The sequence below is a fragment of the Tamandua tetradactyla genome, chromosome 3 (genome assembly GCF_023851605.1).
Source record: "Tamandua tetradactyla isolate mTamTet1 chromosome 3, mTamTet1.pri, whole genome shotgun sequence".
NCBI classification, from domain to species: Eukaryota; Metazoa; Chordata; class Mammalia; order Pilosa; family Myrmecophagidae; genus Tamandua; species Tamandua tetradactyla.
In genome coordinates, this window is record NC_135329.1 from 175221849 (window position 1) to 175239353 (window position 17505).

The window sequence follows — 17505 nt, forward strand, 5'->3', positions numbered from 1 at the left end:
AATTTCCCGTGAAGTTGGGGGACAGAGGACAGATAGTATTAGAGAAAAGTCAAGGAAAATAAGTCAACCAAATTGACTATATTTTCCAAAATGTATGTTAAGGAACATAAGCACTGTCCAGGGAAGATGGCAGTAGGAAGGTAAGGAAGCAGATGGAGAGAGTCCAACAATTAAGGTACAATCGCAGGGAATAAAGACTTTAGATCCCGGAGACACTGTACATCTCTATTCTCTATACAGCGTTTCCTAACAAGAACAGTGCCCTACACATTCGCTGTCTTATTTAATCGTCCCCCAGCTCCCTCACTATATTCCCTGTAAGTCAGTGGGTCACCAAGTGTGGTCCCTAGACCAGGACCAACAGCGTAACGAGTAATTTATTAAAAATGCACATTGTTGGGTCCCACAGCAGATCTACATAGTCAGAAACTGAGCCAGTGAGGCCCCGCAATCCGTGCTTAAACAAGGCTTCCAGCGGATTCTCATGCTCTCTGAGTCCCCAGAACCATTACACTCAGGAAAAAACGATAGAGGTATAAGCAAGGAACGGCCGGTCGAAGGTGAAGAACACAGCTTCTCTTCTTAACCCTCTGCCTGGATCTTTCTCATTCCTGCGAAAGGGCAACGCATCAGTCCACCCAGCCAGCACTGCAGAGCAGCGTCTTCCTGCTTCAACCAGAGCAAATTCTGCCAAGCCCGACAGGAGCAAATACACCTCCCTTCCTACAGCTGCGCCCTGTGCCCCAAAGGCCCGGAACTGACATCGCATCACCCCTGGTTGGACCCGAGCCCTCCCCGCCCTAGGTTTCAACTTCCGGCGCTAGAGGAGGGGTCGGCAGAGAAGGGGAAGGAGCGGACGCGTCCAACTTCCTAGAAACTGAGGGAGGGGGTTCTGTTCTTCCTACTACTCCGTGTGCTATGAGGCCGAATGACAACGCAATAGAAGAAAGACAGGCTAGTGTAGGATAATCGTCCGGGAAACATGGAACTCAAAAGGGAATGAAAGAAGCTCTGAAATTCCCCCTCCCAGCCTTTTCTTGCCAACTCACCCCAAACTCAAAAGAATGAAATACGCGAAGGCTGAAGACCGCAATCGGGGAGGGGCCGGGAGGAGGGGGTGGAAGAAGCAATCTCGCGATAGGAGACGGGCCGGGGCGGGGGTAGCACCTCTTGCCTCCTCCTCCTCCTCGCGTTAGTTCCGGTCACAGAGGAGATACCGCCGCAGTTGCCGCCACATCGGTGATTTCTGGCTCTTTCCTCTTCGCCTTAAATTCGGTGAGGCACGGCACCCGGCTCGCACCGGGCCAAGATTGCGGCCCCTCGTCGCCGAGCAGAGGGCGAGGAAGCGCCCGGTGTGGCCCAGCTTGGATGGGCCCGAACGGAGGCCGTCGCATGAGGCCGGGCCAGATCCGGGGCCTGGATTCGAGGGCTGGGGCCGCCGCTTCAGCGAGGAACCGAGGAGTGGCAGTGGCGGCCCCTGCCGGGATGTGGGCCTGAGTGCGCGCCGCAGCGCCAGCGGCGGAGGTAGTGGCCGAGGCGGGTTCCCCTGCCCGGCCTGGGTAACAAAGCCGCCGGGGCCTCTGTTGGGTGATGTACGCGTGGGGGGGTTCCGGACGGGCGGGGCGGAGGAGCCACCACCACCTCTGCGGCCGCCTCCTCCGCCTCTGCTTTAGCTGGAGGGCAGGCGGATGTACGGGGCGGCGGGGGCCCCGGCGCGGAGCGCCTCGGCGCCTGTGGTCCGCTCATTGCGGCGGCCACCACCGCCGGCAACGGGGTCAGTGAAGAAAGGGCCACGGGCGAGGAGCTGCCCCTTTGGCGCTCGGTTGTGGCCGGGGGGGGGGGGCCCTGGGCTGAGGTGGATTACCTGTTGCCGGAGTGAGAGGAAAGGGAAGGGTGTGGATAGGGAAACTTGTGCTCGCGGAGGAGGCTTGATTGTATTGTAGAATATGGGACACAGGAGGCTGTGCCCTCACTCAGTTAATTTTGCAGGCTGGAGTGGTGCAAGCGGCCGCTGCTGTCACTTGCATGACTTTAGGATAGAGTGGTTCTGTTTATAACCAGGTCCCTCAGGACAGAACTTTTGAGTGATTTAAGATTGACATCCACGTTTTGGATACCTCTCTTACTGTGAAAATCTTACCTATGGTGCTTAGAAGTAGTGGGAGATGTATATGATTAGGTATATGACGGTTGTCACCAGTCCCTGCGCTGTAGTCATTTAAAGGTGCAGTCACAGCCCTTCTCTAAAGGATTTCATGTAAGGAAAAATGCATGTTTTGAGGTTATATTTCATTGAAGTGAAGGTAATATTTTGTTCCTGCACCTGGTGTGTTGTAAAGCTGCAAGTTTGTATTCTGTTTGATTTATATCTGGATAGACCAAGGTGTGATGCTTTGTTTTTAAAAATAAATATTATGCCACTTATGTTTTAAGGCCTTATTTTTGTTTTCCTAGGGTGTCTTTTATGAATAATCAAAAGCAGCAAAAGCCAACGCTATCAGGCCAGCGTTTCAAAACTAGGAAAAGAGGTAAATGTTTATTTTATTAGTTATCTCCCTTTGAACTTCCAGAATCTTTTTTTATCTTGGGTCCTCTGGCAGGTAGTTGTTCAGTACTAAAACGTCAAAAAAGATCAAAAAGGAATTTGAATTTCTAGTTGACTGCTGTTTCAGCTACTCCTTTCCATTTTAGTTTGTATCAGTTTATCTTTACAAAGTAAAAGTAAACGTTCTTTTTAGTGTGAGCTAAGGTACCTTTAAAAAAAATAACCATGGACTGTGTTTTCACTAGTTAGCAGTTTCATTTAAGCAGAATTTTTGCCTAATGGAAAAGGTTAATTTATAAAAAGAGGCTCCTAAGTGATCACTAACTTCATTTAAACTTTGTGAGGATGTGTAGGAAAAATCAGACTTTACTAATGGAAATTAATTATGGAATAGGTTTTGCATTGATACTGTATACGTCTTTTGAAATGCTTAAATATTTGTGTCACAGATCTAGTAGGGAAAGTACTAGAATCTTACTATTTCTTTGCATTAGTGGGTACTTAAGTAAATAGTGAATTCTGTAGCAAGACACCAGTCTAGTGATAGAAAGTTACAGAAGATTTGGTCTCAAATATAGTTTGTATTAGCCCCAGTAGTCTCCCAAAGTATTTTGAAGTATTATTTGCTCAAAGTATACATTAACTTTATTTTACAGAAAGTTTTGAGAAAATGTAGAATCGGGTCAGTTAAGTCTAGTCATAAATTTTGTTTTTCTATTTCAACTCAGTAGCAGACACTTTGAGATTTATATAAAGAATCGTGTGATCACTGATCATAGTCCCCTTGTAGTGATGAGGAGACCAAAATGAGATGTGATTCACATCTGTCCAGATTAATTTAAATTTCGCCATTATGTTTCTTTGAGGAAAGTAACAGAATTTGTAAACCCAGAGCCCTTCAGTGCTAGTAGGGGAAAAAATCTGTGTTCTCTGAGTATGTGGGTTTCTGGTATTATGGCCTTTATATAAATAATACCAAGTAACTTTATTATTACTGTCTTCCTAGCTGTTGGTGATTATGGTTCTGGGTGGGGTGGCCAACCATCTTGATTTGCCTGGGACCTGGGTGGTTCCCAGGACATAAGATTTTGATCACTAAAATTCAGAGAATCTGGAGCAAACAAGGAGGACTTGGTCACCCAGGTGCTGGGTGAAAATTAAAATATCAATTAGGTTTTTCTGTTTGCTTGCTTCTTCATCTGGAACACATTTAACAGGTCTTTAATCTTAATTATTTTGGGATAAATCAATCAAAAAACATTTATTGGACAAGTTCTTAAGTTCCAGGGTTGTTAAGAAATAACACTAAAAAGATGTATATAATCTAACCTAAATGTAGAAATGAAACCTTACTTATCATGCTGTAAAGTGTGTGTGACTGACTCCCTTTATCCTGTATATAAGTTGATGAGTAATAAAATAAAGACAAAAATAATACTATGGGTAGATAAAGGGATCTGAGAAGTTCTGTGTTTTCTTTTTCTTTTTCTTTTTCTTTTTGGAACAGTGAAATTATTGTTAAGTTGATTGTGGTGATGAATTCAGAATTATATCATGCTATGAGCTATTGATTGTATACTTTGGATGGATATATGGTTTATGAATGTATCTCAAAATTGCATTTTTATATTTTTTTGTTTTTGTTTGTTTTCCCCAGATGAAAAAGAGAGGTTTGACCCTACTCAGTTTCAGGACTGTATTATTCAGGGCTTAACTGAAACTGGTACTGATTTGGAAGCAGTAGCAAAGTTTCTTGATGCTTCTGGAGCAAAACTTGATTATCGCCGATATGCAGAAACACTCTTTGACATTCTGGTGGCCGGTGGAATGCTGGGTAAGTAGGATTTTGTGGGCCTGATAATTCAGGGAAGCTTGATAGATGGAATTGAGAATCCAGAACATGAGCTATTTGACAAAACTATTTAAGTATAGTTGTGGTAAAGCCTTGAGGTTTCTGTTTTTTTCCCTCCCAAAATCATAATGAATTAGTAGATGTCCTGGCTCTGTCTAGCCTCATATTTGAAGTCAGTTACAGAATCATAACCTTTGGAGATGATTTTTCTGATATACAAGTGCCTGTGACATCCCTGATCAGTGGTTTTTCCAACTTGTATTTGAGCACTCCCAGTTAATGAGGAAACCCCTACCTCAGGTTCTAATATAAAAATGAATGTAAAGTATCTTATTAATAGTATTTTATATATCCCATATTGAAATGACAATATTTTTATATGTGAATTAAATCTTATTAAAATTAGTTTCATTTATTACTTTTTAATATAGCTACTAGCAGATTTAAAAATACATAGGTGACTCATATAATTCTGTTGGATCACACTGGGTACTGCTCTTATTCCTATCCCTACTCTCAGCAGCTCAGGATACTTAGCAGAATGTGTTACTTGGTTATATAGCTGAAATGATGATGGTATTTTCATATGGGTACCTCTTTAAAGTATTTCAGAATATTTTCACAGTAACATAGTATTAACACTCACACCCAAGCTATGGTGGAGTCCAGAACTCCATTTTCTACATATGTCAAAATGGAGGCTTAAGTTTAGACATATATGTAATTAAACAGTCAGGAATTTAAAATCCATTCCTTTTGATGCCTAGTCAAATGAATATTTCTGTGATTAAATTATCAGTTTGTAGTAGGATGTAAGATTTCTATTTTTGTATACATAGTACTGCTATTGAAAAGGCTATTTTTTGTCAGAACATCCCTTAGTACTGATTGTTTGTAGACAGTAATTTTGAAATATATCCGATTGACAGATAGTCAGTTATTGATGATATACAGTGTTTTCATAACATGCCTTTACAGTGAATGAGTCATAGATTTTTTTTTAATTTTTTATTAATAAAAAAATTACAAGAAACACAAACATTGCCAACACATATGCTCAGCAATTCACAATATCATCACATAGTTGCATATTCATCATCATGATCATTTCCCAGAACATTAGCATCAATTCAGAAAAAGAAATAAAAAGAAAACAGAAAAAAAAAATTTTGCATGCCATACCCCTTACTGATCCCTTTCATTGACCACTAACATTTCAAACTAAATTCTTTTTAACATTTGTTCCCCCTATTATTTATTTTTATTCCATATGTTCCTCTCATCTGTTGACAAGGTAGATAAAAGGAACATCAGACACAAGGTTTTCACAATCACACAGTCACATTGTGAAAGCTATATTATACAGTCATCATCAAGAAACATGGCTATTGGAACACAGCTCTGCATTTTCAGGCAGTTCCCTCCAGCCTCTCCATTACATCTTGGATAACAAAGTGATATCTACTTAATGCATAAGAATAACCTCCAGGATAACCTCTTGACTCTGTTTGGAATCTCTCAGCCATTGACACTTGGTCTCATTTCACTCTTCCCCCTTTTGGTCAAGAAGGTTTTCTCAATCCCTTGATGCTGGGTCTCAGCTCATTCTAGAGTTTTTCTCAATCCCTTGATGCTGAATCTCAGCTCATTCTGGGATTTCTGTCCCACGCTGCCAGGAAGGTCCACACCCCTGGTAGTCATGTCCCACGTAGACAGGGGGAGGGTGGTGAGTTTGCTTGTTGTGTTGGCTGAAGAGAGAGGCCACATCTGAGCAACAAAAGAGGTTCTCTTGGGGGTGACTCTTAGGACTAATTTTAAGTAGGCTTGACCCATCCCCTGTGGGGTTAAGTTTTATATGAACAAACCCCAAGACTGGGGCCTCAGCCTATAACTTTGGTTGTCCACACTGCTTGTGAGAATATCAAGAATTCAACTTGGGGAATTGAGTTTTCCCCCCCCATTCTCACCCTTCCCTGGAGGGGACTTTGCAAATACTTTTCCACTCACTGATCAAATCACTCTGGGATTCATCAGGGCATCACCTGGACAAACCAACAAAATCTCATGTCCTATATGTACTTAAGGTGTTCAATCAACTATCTATATAAGTTATATTAGGAGATGCACTAGTCAAAGTGTAGATTTGTACCAAATAAACATTTTTTGCTTTAGTCTCACACATTAGTTGAAATTTTAAAATATTAAGTACCATCTATTTTCAGCACACTGCAGTAATGACATTCTTTTGTTCTTCCTCATGCAAAAACATTTTTTAAATTTGTACATTTAGTCACTATCATTATACACTCTAGGCATTCCCAGATTATACCATCTCAATCTTTATTGTCTATCTTTCTGTGTAATTTCATTTATGCCCCAGCCCTCCTCCCTCTATCATTCTCATATGCAGCTTCATTCAGTGTTTTAACATAATTGTATTACAGTTAGGTAATATTGTGCTGTCCATTTCTGAGTTTTTATATTCAGTCCTGTTGCACAATCTGTATCCTTTCAGCTCCAGTTACCCAGTATCTTACCCTATTTCTATCTCCTGATGGTCTCTGTTACCAATGAAGTACTCCAAGTTTATTCACTAATGTCAGTTCATATCAGTGAGACCATACAGTATTTGTCCTTTTGTTTCTGGCAAATCATGCTCAGCGTAATGTCCTTAAGGGAGTCATAGGTATTTTAAATTTTCTTTAAAACATCTATTTAGGAAAATTTCACGTGTGCTACGGACTAGCAGTTATCAGTACACCGTATTCATCTATGTGCCCACTGAATTCATCCCCTCCCCCCACATTTTAAAGTAAATATCATACATCATAAATTGTCCACAAATACTTAGAAAGGATCTAAAAGATGAAGCCTTTTTAACTTGTGGGTTTTTTAGAGCATTGCCTCTTGGAAACTTGACAGGATATTTGTGTGGAAAGTTACGTATCAAAACCAGGACTGAACATCTCCATTTGAGTGACGTATAAGTGAATAATACTGTGAGTTTCATTGGGATACCGAAATGAGTTATATAATGAAAACCCTTACAGAAAGAAATAATTAATGGTTATTAATTAAAAGTGATAATTACTGCATATTTTTTATAAAATATCCCTTAGCCCCAGGTGGTACACTGGCAGATGACATGATGCGTACAGATGTCTGCGTGTTCGCTGCACAAGAAGACCTAGAAACCATGCAAGCATTTGCTCAGGTAGTGAAATTTTACTTACTAGTTTTACTTACTACTGTTCATCTCAGTAATGTTTAAGGAAAACTCTGGCTTTAAAAGGTTGCAAATAGAGGGGGTGCAAGGGTAGTTCAGTGGTACAGTTCTCGCCTGCCATGCAGGAGACCAGGTTCAATTCCTGACCCGTGCAGTTCCCAAACAAAGAAACCAACAAAACAAGCAAAAAATTCAATAAATAGTGCTGCAATAACGAGGATACTCAAGTGAAAAAAGAATGAAATATGACCCCACCATACAGCTCATAATAAAAAAGAAAAGAAAAAGATTGCAAGTAGAAAATTGAAGAAATTTGATACTTTCTCAGCCTTGACTTGTCTAATTTGGAACTGGAGTTTTAAGGATACCATTTTTGGTGCAGTCTGATTAATTAGAAGCTTCAAAGTGTTGAGAAAAACAAAATAGAAAAAAGGATAATCAGTTCCCTATTCTGTATTTTATGATCTTACTCTGTCAATATTCTACAAATAGGTAAATGACTTATATTTAAGCAATAATTAGTCCTCTTTAATGTATAGTAATGAAAATATATTGGGTGGTTATAAAATGTTAACAGCATTGAGGTATTGTGAAGTTTGGGAGTTGATAAACCCTTCTCAAATTGGTTTAGACAGATTATTAACTGTCATTTAATAAGTGATATGGGAAAGCCCTGACCTAGCTCTTTTAGGGACTCAGCATCTGCATATATGAAATTATACATTACTTCATTTAATATTCTTCATAGGTTTTTAACAAGTTAATCAGGCGCTACAAATACCTGGAGAAAGGTTTTGAAGATGAAGTTAAAAAGGTATGAGAAATAGTATGCTTTGTGGAGAAAAAAAAGCTGGGGTCAGAGGGGGAAACGTTAAGCAAAGATCCCTTTTCTGTTACAGATAAGAGATTAATTTTACGTATTTATGTAGACTGTCTTTGAAATACAGTTTATCAAATATATGTATATATAGTTATGATTTGGCTGTTTCTTAGCTCTGTGTCCAAATTACAAGGGGTTAAAAATCAAAGTGAGATAAGTGGAGTTTTTTAGAAGGCAAAAAGGGTGAGACTTAGCTAAACAACATCAGAAAAAGAAATTTAGCATTCTTGTTTTGTCGGTTCCCATATGTTAGCTATTTCATATGTAAGTGAACAGAAAATATAGAAATATTAATAGTTACATTAATTTAATATTCATAAAAATTCCGTGAGGCACATTTCCCATATAAGGAAACTGAGAAATAAAGAGGTTAACTAACTTGTCCAAGATCACCCACCTTTGAGTATTAAACTGAGCTGTGTTTTGGGGGAGTTAGACCCCGAAGCCCACACTTCTAAACAGTTCAGAATGTTTTATGTTTCTCTTAATATACTGCAATTGCTCTTTTAACTCTTAACTATTTACTCTTACAGCTGTTGCTGTTCTTAAAGGGTTTTTCAGAGTCGGAAAGGAACAAGCTGGCTATGTTGACTGGTGTTCTTCTGGCTAATGGGACACTTAATGCGTCCATTCTTAATAGCCTTTATAATGAGAATTTGGTTAAAGAAGGTAATCAACTTTTAATAAAATGTGATCTTTAGTTGACTTAGGTGGGTAGATAAGAGCATAAAAGATGAACATATAAAAGGTAGGATAGTGTTAATAGGTATGACTTGTGTGAAAGACAAAGTGTGATTATATGTATTGAAAGTAAAAAGAAATGCTGTGGGAACTCAGGAAAAGTTGAATTCAATTGGGAGATTTAGGAATATCTTTAATAGAGACGTTAAGATTAGGAAAAACATCAAGCTGATAATGAAAACCCAGCTCCCTGTTGTGATATCTGTAGTTGAATTTATTCTGTACAGGAGTAAAAAAATTAACTTTTTTTTGCTATTAGAAGTACTGAGTATTAACGTGCCTTATTTTAATTCTCAAAACAGCCCTATAAGGTATAGGACCTCTTACCCTCAGTTTACACACTAGAAAACACTTTCCTGTTTTCTTAATTTGGCTGGAAATACACAACTAGCAGTGGTAGGTTAGTGAAATTGGAGTAAAATGGTAAACTGTGGCAGAGTAATGTTCAGGGGTGAAGTAAGTTGAAATATAGGAAGCTACTTCTGTTAAGTAAGCTCTTGCTCTTCTACAGGGGTTTCAGCAGCTTTTGCAGTAAAACTCTTTAAATCATGGATAAATGAAAAAGATATCAATGCAGTAGCAGCAAGTCTTCGGAAAGTCAGCATGGATAACAGACTGATGGTTTGTAATTTTCTTTCCATTCCTGTGGAAAACTCATTTTTAATCTGAAAAGACAGAAAGTATTTTTCTTAACCTGATTTAAACATCATTTAACCAAATTCTTCTTTCAGGAACTTTTTCCTGCCAATAAGCAAAGCGTCGAACACTTCACAAAGTATTTTACTGAGGCAGGCTTGAAAGAGCTTTCAGAGTATGTTCGAAATCAGCAAACCATAGGAGCTCGTAAAGAGCTCCAGAAAGAACTTCAAGAACAGATGTCACGTGGTGATCCATTCAAGGATGTAAGATATTTTTGTTTAAACTGTCCTTGCGTGGCCAAGTTGCTGAGAAAGAAAATGTTCATTTACTTGACAAATATAATATAATTGAATAGCTATAGAATGTTATACTGGGGTGTTGCCATGGTCTTGTTCGTGTACTTAGTACCTATGAAATAAATCTAACACTTTGGAATTTTGGAAAGTTGAAGCGAGTGGACAGGAACTCTTTCCATTTCATTCTTTTACTAGGAGGTTATCTGTGTGTTATTGAGAGATTTGAACTAGAGGCTCCTTTCAGTTCTAAATGTTTTCTTACATAATGGTATGCATGGAAAGAATTTTATGCCTTTTGTAGATCTAAATTTGGTATGTGAAGTATCCAAATATCAAAGCAGACTTCTATTACTAACCTTGGGTTCTTTTGCAGATCATTTTATATGTCAAGGAGGAGATGAAAAAAAACAACATCCCAGAACCAGTTGTCATTGGAATAGTCTGGTCAAGTGTAATGAGCACTGTAGAATGGAACAAGAAAGAGGAGCTTGTAGCAGAGCAAGCCATCAAGCACTTGAAGGTATTCAAATTATACTGTGACAAAATTAATTATTCTGCCTTTTAGTGAGGATAAGTGAACTGTCACTGTACTTTTCTTAGAGGATTTATCATAATCCTCTCACCCACCAGTGAGTGAATAACACTAACTATTGATGACAACACTTCAAAGCTGACTTGGCCCTTTCGTTCATGGATTTAAAAATACATTAACTGGGTGGGTGGGCGGGAGGGCAGGTGATGGTGGCGCAGTGGCAGAGTTCTCACCTGCCATGCCGGGTTTGATTCCCAGTGCCTACCCATGCAAAAAAAAGACACTAACTTTTCTTGCCTGCCATGCCACAAATGCAGGTTCAATTCCCAGTGCCTGTCCATGCAAAGAAGTATATATATATATACATTTTGCTGTTTGCTTTTGAAGGGAATGTTGGAAAATAGCATTCTTTTTTCTGTAAAAGTACTATGACAGTGTGTTATCTGGAATACCCAGATTTTTATTTGTCTTAAATACTTAGGTGATTTTTCTGCTTTATTATTTTTGCTTTTAATTTCCACTTTATCAATTTTAGGTCACAGTGATAGTGAGAGATGAGAGTTTGGTTCTATATTTTAAGGGTTTTGTAATAAGTGTTCATTGTAATGAATGACTGAATCTTTTCTCCTTTCTGTTTAAAAGCAATATAGCCCTCTACTTGCTGCCTTTACTACTCAAGGTCAGTCTGAGCTGACTCTGTTATTGAAGATTCAGGAGTATTGTTATGACAACATTCATTTCATGAAAGCCTTCCAGAAAATAGTGGTGCTTTTTTATAAAGGTAATTTTGTGAATACATTTAACAAAAACTCTTAACTGCTCAAAATAATTCAAATGGATAGTTGTTTGAACATGAGCTCCCTGAAACATTTTACTCCGGTCACAGGATTGAGTTGTCTCAAATTAAATTGGGTACTTTTTAATATAGTAATATTAAAACATCTTGAAACCCTATCAGCAAGTTAAAATGTAAACCCTTCGTGATGTGGTCTCCTGTACTTCCCCAGTTTCTTCAATCAATTCATTCTACTTCTCTGTTGTCTTCACATCACCTGCTTCTCCTTCACCCACTGCCCAACATGGACTTTTACTTATCCTTCAAGACCAGTTTAACATGCTTCTTTAAAACCACCTATTTCTTGTGCCTGCCCATGCAAAACAAAAAAAAAAAAACCAAAAAAAACCTATTTCCGTTATTGTTCCCTATTCTGTGATAACATATTTCAGAAAACTAGTTGAAAGTGGTTAAAAAAGACCTGTTGGGAGAGAGCCCATTGCCGTTAATTTACTGTGGTTGATAACACTTTGGCTTTTTAATTCTGCCTTAATCAGACTGGGGCTGATCCCAGTAGGATAGTCTGGTGCACATAAATTCTTCTCTTCCCTAGTTTTCATAGATAATTTTATTGGTCCTGTATTCTAAACTTAGACCAGAATCTGCCCCAACCCCAGAACATTCTAAGGAAGAATAGCGTAATGAACTCTATGCACCTGTGCTTTGATAATTATCAGCTCAGGTTTTTTGCATCAGTAGCCCTACTTACTTCCTCCTACTCAGATTATTTAGAAGCAAATCCTAGAAATTTCCTTTTAATGCAGTTTCTTATCGTTGTCACTATTGATGGTTTGGGCCAAATAATTTTTTGTTGTGGAGGCTGTCCTGTGCGTTGTAAAGTGATTAGCAGTATTCCTGGCCTCTACCCAAAATTGCCAGTGGCATCCACCCCCTACCCCAGTGTAACAACCAAAAATGTCTCCTGACCTTGGCAGATATCCCCTCAAGGTCAACATTGCCTCCATTGAGGGCTCTCACTGGTTTATTAGTTTTTGTTTTTTTTTTTTCCCAGTTCAAGGTTTGTATATAGGGTACAAGATTGAGAAAAATCTCTTTAATAAAGGGCAATTCCATTTCATCTTTTTATTTTTCTTGAAGTTGTTTTGTTGAAGAAATCACTTAAAGTATTTGAATACAGATATATCCTATAAACAACAAAAATAATTCTTGTTACCTCACATTTCAGTGGGATTTTGTTTGCCAGGCAAGCATTTGCATCTTAGGTGGTTCTAATTCAGCCTGAGAGAGAGAGAGAGAGAGAAGTATACAGTCAAAATTTATTCTTTAAAAAAAAAAATTTATTCTAAATGTAATGGTCACTCTCACCTCTATAGCTGAAGTACTGAGTGAAGAGCCTATTCTGAAGTGGTATAAAGATGCACATTTGCAAAGGGGAAAAGTTCTTCCTTGAGCAAATGAAAAAGTTTGTAGAGTGGCTCAAAAATGCTGAAGAAGGTAAGTCTTTCTCTTTGTGCAGTTTGTATGGTAAAGCCTGGAAACTAATATTAACATGGTCTTCGTATATGTCCTTACATGCTGCCTTCTTTCATTCCAATGCCAATTTATACCTGGAACACAGATTTTATTCACTTACGATAGACCTAAAGCAGTCTCTTGCTTTAAGGCAGATGAGAAAACTAAGCTTTAATTATTATTGAATTTTGATGGCTCATTCATATTACTAAACATTCATAGGAGAAAAATTGAAATTTTTGAGAGTATTAAATTTATTTGTGAATTGTTACACTTGTAATTGAATACTTCTGAATATCTAGTTTATATAGAAGGGTATTTCATTTTATTTAATAATACTAAAAAGCTTCAAAGTTATAAATGGAAACTTTCTGAAACTATATATTGCTTGACTCGATTTCTCCTGTTTCTAGAATCTGAGTCTGAAGCTGAAGAAGGTGACTGAATTTTGAAACTACACCCTCAGTAAAGCAAACAGGAGTTGTAGATAAAATGTCATGTCTCATGTGTCCTGGTTCTTACATCTTCCTACCTCCCTATATCAAGCATGATATAAGGGCTTTCATGGCAAATTTTATTTTAACTGTTTCTATAGTTACTGAAATGTTGGATTTAATTTCTTAAACCATGTTTTAAGTAGCTACAGGAGCTATAGATTTGAATCTGATGTTGCATTTGTCTTTTCAGTTATCTTCTACCTCCTGTATTTTCTACTGTAATAATGTAATTTAAGGCCTTCCACAGTGAGCAGTTTACTTTATTCCCTGGGTTTTCTATATAAACAGTTTTCAACGTATGATTTGGTTAAAAACAATTTGTTATAAAAATTCTGTTTGCAAATTAAACTGTAAAAGTATCCAAGTCTCTAAAAGCAATGATTTGTGATAATTTGATATGAAAGAAGTGGCATATTTTATGCCAGAGCCCTATTCATCAATGAAAATCTCTTCTACAATAATTGGATTCATTAACATAAATCTTGAGTACTTCACACCATTGCTGCACGTTAACATATTTTCTTACCCCAGATGTCCTTAACTTCAGTTGTTTGCTCTCTGGTTTTCATTCCTTAGTGAAACCATGAAGAACAAACTTGAAAGTCAGGTCTTTAGGAAATTATATGGCAGAAATGATGGGAAGAAGAAAGTTGAGCTTTTTACTATTGAGAAACTTTTGTATTCAGTTAATATAGAGCTATTCACAACCAATGGGTATTCTTTCCAGAAGACCATTCTTAAGTATACCTTAAAGAAATGTCTTGTCATTCCAAGTATTTATGCTCATAATAGACTTAATAGGATTAATAGGAAAGGATTCAAAAAGGAGTGCAAGTGAAGAAAATGAAGTACTAAAAACCCAGTAAAAACTGTTCTAAGTGGGATGAAGTATAACTCACATGTCTTAGTGACTTAGAGTATTTGTTAGGAAGGATGAAGTACAGTGATAATGATACATTCCCACTTGGTCATGCTAGATTGGCTTCATTCTTTTAACGTTATACCATAATGACCCGAGCATCAGGCCGTTAACATTCTCTGTTTGCTGTTTTTTAATTGCCATGAGACAAACATTACTTCTATATATGATTGACCCATTTATTTTAATGGCTGCCTTTAATTTTCATCTTTCTTTTCTTGCTGCTACCCAACTGTGTATGTTGTCAGTAGAAATAAAATGTGGCCACATTTTTAGTGAAGAAACTTTATGTTAAAAGTGAACATTTTGAAGGTTTTCTGATTGATGAAAGAAATTAGCCTGGAATAATGCCATCAGAGACTGAGTTGAAATTACCCCTTTCTAAGGTGCCATCCTTATGAGCCAAGAATTTAGTCTTTAAAATTAAAAGTTCATCTTGAGGGAATAACGTGTATTATAATTTGAAATAAAGTAACCACATGAAGAGCATTATTATTATTAATATTATAACTGATAACATTGTAAATGAGGTGAATTTGTTAAATGAATAATTTTGATAAAGTTTTCATGCACAGGAAAAATGTTATTCACTAGGTTTCTACATAGTGATCTGCTTTTAGTATGTAATTTGTAGTCTTCAAAAGGCTTCCTTTTTTTTTTTTTTTTTTAAATAAAATCCATCCTTACCCTTAGGTTTTATAAGTCGGTCAGTCTTTTTTAAAAAAAACAATTTGTTTTGTAAATTCCATGTTACTACTTAATAGTACTGTATGTTATGCATTCAGTTGTCTTTACTGTGTATTAAGTAATTGCTCCTTCATGCAGTTTATGAATCCCAGACTACAAACACCTAAACAATACTGATATAACTGAAACTACATTAACATGTTTCCACAACCAAATCATTGCATGTTCCTGCCATACAAGGTGCACCCTGTTTTATGATATACTGTGCATAGGGAGAGTATTTGGTCTTCCAGTACTACATTATGATCTTAGAGCATTTTTCTTCATGACACAGTAGTGTTTATTCAGTACAATATTAGAGTAAATGGACTTACCTGTTGACGATATAGTGTAAAAGAAAGGGAATGCTTTTAAAAAGACTGCATTTTTAATTTTAAGTGGTAATTTTGGAACTCAGCTGCCAGTGCTAACTTGTGATCCCAAATATGTAATTCTTAATGTAAATATAAAATTGTACTTTTAATTTTGATTGGATAAGTGTTGATTTTCCTAACTAGATGTTAGATACCATAACTAAATGTGTGTTTAGAACTGGCCATAAGTTTCTTAATCTTAATTACTCTGAGAGTATTGTCCTGGAGGTACTTATTCTGCTCTTAAGAAAATTCCAAATACCAAAAATACTGTGCAGTATTTTGACATAGCATAATGATGGTGGTGAGAAGAAATGCATGTAGCTGAGAGATTTACTCTCAGAGATCTCAACCTTTTTCTCATCAGCTGCCCTCTGAGAAGTATTATCAGATGTTTTTTTTCCCCTAATATCCCCCCATATGAAATTTTAATACCATAGATAGGTGTAATGTATACTGTAGGTATATCTATGGTGTATACTTTAAAAATAAAGATTTTTCACCCTTCATTGAGCCTGCATGCCCTACTTTATCTTTTTTTTATATAGGAAAAGGTGGGGGGGAGTTCTAATGATATATTTTTCATGCTTATCCTTATCCTGAAGCAGTATGTTTTCCACTGAATCACTACAAAATAGGGGAAATTCATTTTCTGTCAGTCTCTTTATCTTTCAATAGTTGTCCTACCTTAGGCAATCAGGCAAGTCATTTTTCATTGGTTCTTGAGGCCCTAACAGATTTTGTCCTGATTATAGTATTGTAAGTAGGATTTGGGTTCCTTCTGTTTTATAAAAGTCCTCTAGGTGGATATTTATTTTAATTAAAGTTAGCCACAATAGACTTTGGTAAATACAGAGATTTCACTGGTGGCTCATTTTCAAGTAGGCTGCTTGCAGGAGTCAATGATTTAAACTGTTAGTTGGCTCTAAATGTGTAATATATAGATACCAAAGTTTTAGTGTACATTATTACTTAGACTACTGAGTTCCCTGATTTTCAGCAAACTTGCCTTTTGTAAAGTTTTTCCTCTGGTGCATATTTCTGTGAGCATTCTGATTTAAGTATCTGTATTCGCTAACCTACCAAGGCCTAAAGATTTAAATCATAATTGTTAGGGAAGCAAAAAGCTTTTCAGTAGGCTTGAAGTTGAATCTGGAAGATGTAATAAGTACTTTTAACCTCTAAGTAACAAATTTATAACTGGCTTTGAAGAACTTGAATTGCAGTGGATGTGTACCTGAACATATCCTGTGTATGACTGTGTGAAACTTGGTATGGATCAGAAAGGCTTTCCTACTACTATCCTGTCCACTTTCTTTTTTTTCACTTAACTATGGGCAATTAGTAACGATACAGGTCATTCTCATTTTCCAGTGTACTTATAGTCCTTCTATCCTCATTCTAAGATACAGTCTCTTAGTAAATTGAAAAGATAAGAATATTTTATAAATGCACTCAATCACTGTCAATTTAGTAACTTTTAAGAATTTTAAAAAGTCAACTGCTTGTCGTGCCTATTATATAATAGTGCCCTAAAGTAAACAGTGGTAAAAGTCTGAATCCCTTGGTAAGATTTTATCTAGAGGAATCAATCTTCTTAGAAACTATGACATGATTAGAATGTTTATGGTTGTGGTAGTGCAGCTGGAATTTGTGCATTAAATGTGTGCAGTGAATTTGGGTGCTACAAAGTTACCAAATATATTTAGGCTCCTCTGTTTCAAAGGATTTCCAGTCTGTAACCATTTTGAAATAGCTTAAGCAAACCAAGCTAGGAGCTAATTCATGCTAATATGCTAAGGGCAAATGTAGTTTGTCATTTTTTAAAGCTGAAATCATAAAGGCTGTGCTTAAGAATTAATTTAAGGTAACTATTTAGGAAATAAAGGGTCCATTTATAGACTGACGCTTCTATTCAGCCAGATGTTATACATTCTCTGAGGTTTTACAAATAAAGTATTTTTTCTGTA

The 17505-nt window shown here is 37.1% G+C and overlaps 2 protein-coding genes across 8 annotated transcripts in view; one reads left to right on the forward strand and one right to left on the reverse strand.

The window, feature by feature from the left end:
• Positions 1-1678, reverse strand: part of LOC143677943 (uncharacterized) — an 86223-nt gene extending 84545 nt beyond the window's left edge. For 2 of the 7 annotated variants that reach the window (XR_013172986.1, XR_013172985.1), the window contains exon 1: positions 1050-1670. The gene's annotated coding sequence lies outside the window, so the exon portion shown is untranslated. Of the gene's footprint in view, positions 1-1049 lie in introns of all 7 variants that reach the window. The other 5 variants (XM_077154623.1, XM_077154622.1, XM_077154625.1 and 2 more) reach the window with 4 other exon arrangements.
• On the forward strand, positions 1646-15723 carry BZW1 (basic leucine zipper and W2 domains 1). Its single transcript, XM_077154621.1, is given in 13 exon segments — positions 1646-1774; positions 2455-2528; positions 4203-4379; positions 7517-7611; positions 8372-8437; positions 9037-9172; positions 9756-9865; positions 9976-10146; positions 10553-10699; positions 11354-11492; positions 12881-12932; positions 12934-13001; positions 13433-15723. Coding segments are annotated over 13 exon segments (1353 nt in total). The 5' UTR covers positions 1646-1688; the 3' UTR covers positions 13465-15723.
• Positions 15724-17505: the final 1782 nt, after the last annotated feature.